The sequence below is a fragment of the Helianthus annuus genome, chromosome 7 (assembly GCF_002127325.2).
Source record: "Helianthus annuus cultivar XRQ/B chromosome 7, HanXRQr2.0-SUNRISE, whole genome shotgun sequence".
Taxonomy (NCBI): domain Eukaryota; kingdom Viridiplantae; phylum Streptophyta; class Magnoliopsida; order Asterales; family Asteraceae; genus Helianthus; species Helianthus annuus.
The window spans coordinates 66,507,402-66,515,939 of record NC_035439.2 but is presented as its reverse complement, the minus strand read 5'-3'; the positions used below and the strand labels follow the sequence as shown (position 1 = coordinate 66,515,939).

General features: G+C 43.6%; 1 protein-coding gene across 1 annotated transcript; it reads right to left on the bottom strand.

The window, feature by feature from the left end:
- Positions 1-4,989: 4,989 nt before the first annotated feature.
- On the bottom strand, positions 4,990-5,376 carry LOC110866708. The gene has a single exon (XM_022115850.1). It carries the CDS (start codon positions 5,374-5,376, stop codon positions 4,990-4,992), a length of 387 nt encoding a protein of 128 aa, XP_021971542.1.
- Between the last annotated feature and the right edge of the window lie 3,162 nt (positions 5,377-8,538).

Below are 8,538 nucleotides of genomic sequence, written 5' to 3'. Positions count from 1 at the left end.
CATTTAATCGATCAAATCAAGAAATTATCAATCAATTCTTATGAACCCTAATTAACATCAAATCATAAACAACAACCTATCATAACATTCAATCATATCATCAGATTAATGATTCTTGAATACTAACATGCAACCTAAATCACCAACTCAACAACACCTATTCGCTAATCATAATTCCAGTAGCATGTATCCGATCCTAACATACGAAGCATATCAAAATTACGTCTTGCGATTATCATATCCCCTAAGTTCATTCCTTCTAATATGCGATCCGAATCATCAATACAAGGACAGTTTCATCATCTATATATCGAAACCAAACTTCATGATCACACTTTATTAATATATCTTCTAACATGAAACCCTAGTCAATCACATGATAACAAGACACCAAAGATCATATAACCAAAAAATAACAAAAACACTAACCGGAAGTGTGCGATGTGATGCTAGACAAGGGAGATCTTGTTGCAAAGAGGAAAAGGGCTTCGAATATGGTGAAGAGTTGTCGTCGAACAAGAAGGAGGAGAGGAGAGAGCTTAGGGTTTTGTGTTAATTCTTGTCTTGCAAATTATGAGATACAAACCCCAACATTGGGTGTTTATATGCGTATAAGAGGAGTGGGTCGAACCCTTTCTTGGGTTGCCCTTTGATTTCGAGTACAAGGCAAGCGAGATTGGGCCGAGAAGAGTGTGTGTGACAAGGGACAAGATGTGCAGACCAAAGGGGTTTGTGCGATCAGACTCACTTTGTGTGACTAAACTTTATAATACACACATACTTATAACACATTCACTTAACACGTAACATTCAAACTCATAACATTCCATTAGAATCAAACACATCAATTAATCAAGTAGTGTTCATACAAATTACATCAAGGCATTATGAAAAGGTTCTAAAATACGAGTTGTCACATCATCCCCAAGTTGAAAGAAATTTCGTCCCGAAATTTAGGACGTAGGCACTAAGGAAGCTAGTTGGGTTGTGTGGTTTCCTGGTTTTCCTGGGGTATCATATCATCCCCCCGTTGATTAGGAATTTCGTCTCGAAATTCCGCAGTAGCTTCAGTAGTGGACTCACTTTTCTTAAACAACTGGGGATACTTGCGTTTTATTTGGTCTTCTCGTTCCCAGGTGAACTCTTGGCCATGACGAGAATTCCAACGAACTCGAACAATGGGTATCTTGGTACGCTTGAGAGTCTTAACTTCCCGGTCCATAATTTCCACTGGTTCCTCGATGAATCGCAACTGGTCGTCGACAGTGAGTTTCTTGAAAGGAAATATGTGGGTCTTATCTGACAGACACTTCTTCAGATTCGACACATGGAATACGTTGTGAACACCACTGAGCTCTTTGGGCAGAATCAGTCTGTACGCCACTTTGCCGATTTTCCCAAGGATTTCGAAAGGTCCGACATAATGCGGATTAAGCTTGCCCCGTTTACCAAAGCGAACCACACCTTTCCAAGGTGAGACTTTAAGTAGCACTTGATCCCCAACCTGGAACTCGAGCGGTTTCCTGCACTTGTCAGCGTAACTTTTCTGACGGTCACGAGCTGCCGCCATTCGTTGTCGTATTTGGGCAATCTTTTCCGTTGTGTCAACGACGAGTTCTGGGCCAGTGATTTGGCTATCGCCAACTTCTGCCTAGCATAAGGGTGATCGGCATTTTTGTCCGTACAAAGCCTCGGACGGAGCTGCCTGAATACTGGTGTGGTAACTGTTGTTATACAAAAACTCCACCAAAGGCAGGTGCCTTTCCCAGCCGTTATACCAAAGTCGATTACACATGCTCGAAGCATGCCTTCAAGAGTCTGGATGGTGCGTTCAGACTGCCCATCCGTCTGTGGATTGTACGCTGTGCTCATGTCTAGACGTGAGCCAAAGGATTTGTGCATCGCCTGCCACAAATCAGATGTAAAATGCGGGTCACGATCAGAAATGATGGAATTTGGCACTTCGTGCCTCGTGACTACTTCCTTCAGGTAGATGTCTGCTAGTGTAGAGTACTTATCCATTTCCTTGATAGTTAGGAAGTGTGCAGACTTTGTCGGTCGATCCATTATCACCCAAATGGTATCGTTTCCTCGTTGAGATCTAGGTAAGCCAGTAACAAAGTCCCTGGAAATCTGCTCCCATTTCCATGTCGGGATCTTTGGTTGTTGAAGTAGGCCAGATGGCTTCTAGTATTCAACCTTGACTCTCGTGTAGGTCAAGCATTTACTAACATAGGTCGCTATGTTAGCTTTCATGTGGGGCCACCAGTAAAGACTTCTGAGGTCTTGGTACATCTTGTCAGAACCAGGATGCACCGAGTAGCGAGACTTGTGTGCTTCGTCCATCACTAGTTCTCGTAAGTTTCCAAAGAACGGAACCCAGACATGTTCCATAAAGTAGTAAGTGCCGTCTCCCTTACGTTCAAGTTTCTTTTCCATGCCCGGAGGGACTCTGCTTTGAGGTTCTCTTCCTTCAATGCTTCGACCTGAGCATCACGCATTTGGGCGGGAAGACTAGAGTGAATAGTAAGCTGTAACGCACGTACACGCTTAGATTTGGTTTACTTACGACTGAGGGCGTCAACCACGACATTGGCTTTGCCTGGATGATCTTTCATTGCGCATTCGTAGTCGTTAAGGAGTTCGACCCATCGACGCTGTCGTATGTTCAACTCCTTCTGATCGAAGATACGCTGGAGACTCTTGTGATCGGTGTAAATGGTGCACTTGGTACCGTACAAGTAATGTCTCCATATCTTAAGCACAAACACCACTGCTCCCAACTCCAAGTCATGAGTAGTGTAGTTCTTTTCATGAACCTTGAGATGGCGTGATGCGTAAGCAATGACTTTCTCACGTTGCATCAACACATAACCAAGTCCTTGGATTGACGCGTCACAATAGACCACAAAATCGCCTGTGCCTTCAGGTAACGAGAGAATAGGCGCGCTACAAAGCTTCGTCTTCAGCTGCTGAAATGCGGATTCCTGAGCATCACCCCACCGATAGGTGACACCCTTCTGAGTAAGAACAGCAAGAGGTTGCGCAATCTTCGAGAAATCCTTGATAAACCTTCTGTAGTAACCCGCCAAACCCAAGAATTGACGGATTTCAGTTGGAGTTCGAGGTGCAGGCCAATTCTTGATCGAGTCAACCTTGGATGGATCAACGTGAATCCCATCCTCATTAACCACGTGGCCTAGGAAATGGACTTCACGAAGCCAGAAGTCACATTTTGAAAACTTGGCATAAAGATGTTCTGCTCGAAGAAGTTCCAGAATGAGTCGCAGATGACGCTCGTGTTCCTCCTGACTCTTGGAATAGATCAGGATGTCGTCGATGAAAACAATAACGAACTTATCCAAGTATTGTTTGTACACTCGGTTCATGAGATCCATGAAAACCGCAGGTGCGTTTGTCAACCCGAAAGGCATAACCAGAAACTCGTAGTGTCCGAGTCCCGAATGATGTTTTGGAGATGTCCTCGTCTCGGACTCTCAGCTAATGATAGCCCTATCTCAGATCAATCTTAGAGTAGAAGCTCGACCCTTGCAACTGGTCGAACTAGTCATCGATACGAGGAAGAAGATAACGGTTCTTCACAGTCACCTTGTTGAGTTCACGATAGTCTATGCACATTCGAAAGGTACCGTCTTTCTTCTTCACAAACAAAACTGGAGCTCCCCAAGGCGAAGAGCTAGGACGAATGAAACCCCTGTCTAAAAGCTTTTGTAGTTGCGCGGACAGTTCTTCTAGTTCAGGTGGGGACAAACGATAAGGTGCACGAGCTATTGGTGCTGCTCCAGGAGCTAACTCGATTTGAAACTCGACTTGACGATGAGGCGGAAGACCAGGTAATTCCTCAGGGAAGTCGCGTACAATAGGAATGTCTTCAATCTTCTTCTCTTTCGTTGAGGTGTCAGTAACGAGGGCTAGAATAGCAGTGTGGCCCTTTCGCAAACACTTCTGGGCCTTAAGGAAAGAGATGATGCCCACAACAGCACCACTCTTATCACCACGAATAACAAGGGGTTCTTCACCAGAGCGAGGAATGCGGACGACTTTCTCCTTGCAGAGTATTTCCGCTCGATGTTGGGATAACCAATCCATCCTAATAACAACGTCAAAACTACCAAGAACGATGGGGATGAGATCGATAGAGAAGGACAGACCAGCTAGAGCGAGATTACAACCCTTAACTATGTGCGTGGCCTCAAGATTTTTACCGTTTGCTAGTTCTACAATATGCTTGGGATCCAGAGGGATTGGGGCACACTTAAGCATCTGACTAACCCTTAAGGACACGTAACTAGTATCGGCTCCCAAATTGAATAAAACAAACAAAGAAATCATCCAGTAGAAACTTACCCGTCACAACGTTGGGATCGTTTCTTGCTTCACCCTGACCAATCACGAACACACGTCCCCTGGCACCATTACCATCATTGTTATCCCTGTTGTTGTTTCCATTGCCCTGATTTTTGTGATTGTTGTTTTGATTCCGATTCAGCTGTGGGGAGTTCCTCTTGAAATGGCCTTCAGCTCCACATTGAAAACACCCTCTGTTGTTACCCTGTTGTTGTTGTTGTTGCTGCTGCTGCTGGTTCTGTGGGGCTTGTTGCTGTTGTTGTTGGCGATTCTGATTTGCAGGATGTGGGCTCCTACAATCTTTTGCTGCGTGACCAGGTTTGTTGCATCTTTGACAATGGCCCTTGCTGCACGGCCCGCTATGGTGCAAGTTACAACGGTTGCCCTTAGGGTGGTTTCCCCTGTATCCACCCTGACCTTGATTACCAGAAGTCTGCTGATTGGGGCTCTTGTAGTCATAAGTCCTTCGCTGCTGAGCTGAGACTGAACAGAGCTTGAACCCTTGCTAGAATTTCCATCCCATTTGCGTTTGTTGTCACTTGGAGCATCAGAAGTAGTAGCACTAATACGCTTTGGCAGCTTGTTCTGTTCGACTGCCTGATCAGTGAGGTGGTGGGACAGTCATATGATCTGCTGGATCATAGGAAGATTAGCTGAAGTTACCATGCTCTGAATCTCTGCCGCTAAACCATTGATGTAGAGCTCGATACGCTTATAAGGGGGATTTGACATGTTGGGACACAATGCAGCCAATTCGTTCGAACGCTTCGTATAGGCCTCGATTTCTGACCCTACCATCTTAAGGTTGTAGTACTCCACTTCCAACTTATGAATGTCATCAAAATGATAGTATTCTTCTTTGATCAACTCTTTAAAGACGTTCCAGGGAGTGGCACTAGCAGCTGCCAACCCTAACATCCGCACATGTGCGTTCCACCAGGAGAGCGCACCACCTTCAAGTGTTCCAGTTGCAAACTTCACTCTACTAGCTACAGGGCATTCACACATCTTGAAAACAGATTCGATCTTCTCGAACCAGTGGTGAAGACCTACAGCTCCTTCTGTGCCACTGAAAGTAATAGGGCAACAATCCATGAAGGTCTTGAACGTACACACTCGAGGCTGAGCATTTTAACCTCCTGCTTGAGCTGCGGCGAGAGCCTCAGCAACTCGTTCGTTGATTAGACCTGTCAGCTGGGGCTGAGTCAAGTTGAGACTTCCACTCATGATCTTCACATCGAGAAAAGCACAAGTAAGAACGGTGACGTAGAGGTATGTAAAGTATGAGATGACAGAAGAGGGTAAGCACACATGGTTTCACACAAACAGTTGTTACGTTAACTAAGCATACCATGAACAATGCACTATTTAAACTAACAGGCAGGCAATACAAACATAAACCATATCACCTACAGTTTTGAGTCTTGCACGTGGAGCGAAACGTCGTTATGGATCGTTGAGCACTGAACAGGTTATAGTCTGGTTTTTATCAAAAAGCTTTTTCCCTTTTTAAACCAAGTTCACTATAACCAATGGCTCTGATACCAATCTATCACACCCCCAAAATCCACAAGCGGAGTATCACCGCAAGGGGCGTGACTGACTAGGATCCAGCCACCAATCATATTGAAGAATATAAATAAATAAATAAAACCAAACCAAACAATATAATTGGTGTCAAAAAAATTTAACAAAGTTTAAGTTATCAGCGGAAGCATTAAGTTCAAAACCAAAACATAGGTTTAAAGTTCATAAGTTTATCATGAATACACAACTATCCATGTTCCACAACGACTCCTCTCGTGCAAGCTCCTGCTAAGTACCTAACGACCTGCAAGGCATGTACCAACGAATCAACAACAAAGTTGAGCGAGTTCACAGTTGGTTGTCCATTTTAATTTTGATCCAAAAACCATAAGTTGTTTCGAAAACCATGAGTTGACCAGTTCCTTGTTTCCCAAACCATAAACCTTGGGGGCTACCCCATGGAGTAAACCACTAGACCCGTTACCATATCGACTACTGACTTTAGTCATGTTTATGTGCCCTGCGTCAATGTCTATCATCATTGACTAAGTGCCCAAGTACATTAGTCCACTCCCGTCCTTTGCGGCACGGTGTGAGGCTTGTCAAACCTAATAGCGCTATTTAACTAATGACCCATTCGCCAATGGCCCGGCAATTAAGTCGATATAAAAATGAGGGACTTCATGGTAGAGTATTGTCTGGTAAGTTATATGTTGTCATCCTTCCTACGGAGGATGGAGGTATGTATTCTACCCAAGGAGAATACGCAGGATTTAATGTTGTCATCCTTCCCGTGGAGGATGGAGGTACGTATCCTACCCAAGGAGGATACGCAGGTTTCACTATAGTTCCTTAACCCATTCCCAAACAACTGGGAATCCCATGCCTTGTAGAAAGTGTGAACTCACGTTAGATTAGATCGGCAGATATATAGAAGGTCACTTGAGCTAATTGTGGTCAACCACGTCCTAACATGGTTACCATACAAGTCAGGTCTATGTTCAGGTAATTCACATAGGTTTCACACATATACTAGAAAGTTACATACACAGAAGGATCATGGCATACACGTATTATCATGGCAACTGATTAAACAACACTTAGCACGTTAAACAGTAACATTCATGTTCACATACAAGGCCCAATTGTGCGATTCAAGTGATTGGACTGGTGAGAGTGTGTGAGCCCAACAGTGTTGTGTGAGTCCAAAATGTGCAGCCCGATAGGTGCCTGACCCACAATCAAGGATGTGCGATCCATCCTTGATTGTGCGATCCGGGTTGTGCGATCCAATCATTACCCAGCCCAATAAAGATATGCGGCCCAATAACATAACACAGTTCAATTACTTGTGCAGCCAAGCTTGTTGTGCGATCAGCACTGATTTGTGCGATCCACAACATGTTGTGAGGTCATGCATAAAAGGGTTGTACGATGTGCTTTTAATAGTGGCACCACATGCAAATCCTAGCTTGACAGCTCTTGTGTTGAATAAGAAGCATAAGTTTTCAAAAATTGTATTTCACTACATGGTAGAGAATATTACTTCAAAGAGCAAAACTTGGATTATCCTCGATTTGTACAGATGATTTTAGACCATGAGTATCCTGATTTGGAGAGAGATGAAAAGAATGATTTGTTGGTGCAGTTTCACATGGATAATGAAATGCTGAAAGTACTGGCAAGATATCACAAAAATCATCCGGAGCCAAAGACAAAAGCTGAATTCTTTGGATTCATCAAAGACAAAAATTATGTTGATCCAGATCCGGTTGATCATCAAAGATGGAGAAATGACGAGGAAATGAAAGAAGCAAGTTATGCAGCAGAGTTGAAAAAACTTTCTAAGTTCAAAGAAACTCGAAACGAATGGTTTGTGAAAGAGGAAAAGAAAAAGAGGAGAAGGAAGACAACTCCTAAAGTGCTAAAAGAGGAGGGTTCATCTTCTAAACCACAGAAAAAGCGTCAAAAGAAAAGTGTTGAGACTATGCTTGTTGACGAATCAGAGGAAGAAGATGAAGCTGAAGCTGAAGATGAAGCTGTAGATGAGGGTGATGTTGAAGGAGATCAAGTCCATTTATCTCCTGAATCTGATCAACTGTTGAAAGATCTTAAAGCAAGTTTCAAGGCAGCCAAAGCAGGCAAAGCAACTGGTGATGAAGGTGACAATGATGGTGACGATAGTTCATCAAGTTCATCTGAAGAAGAAATTGATGAAACTGAACATGCGAAGAGAATTAAAGCTGAAATAGAGAAAGAGAAACAACTAAAGAGAAAGAGGAGAGAAGATAAAGATGATGAATTGTACAATCCATCTCCTGAACATGTTCTTGAATCTCAAACGCCTCCATCATCTGGTGGAAGGAAGAAAGCTAGTCCAAAGCATGCGATGTCTCCTAAAGCAACAAGAAGAAAGTTGGTTGTTAAGATACCAAAACCAAAACCATCTACACCACCAAAACAACCTACTCCACCACCATCACCTCCACCACAAACTGAACAACATCTATCACCACCACATCTATCACCACTACATCTTTCACCACTACATCTATCACCACCACATCTTTCACCACCACATGAACAACCTGTTGTTACTTCACATCAAATCTTTCAAACACCTCCATCAACAAAACCACTTGT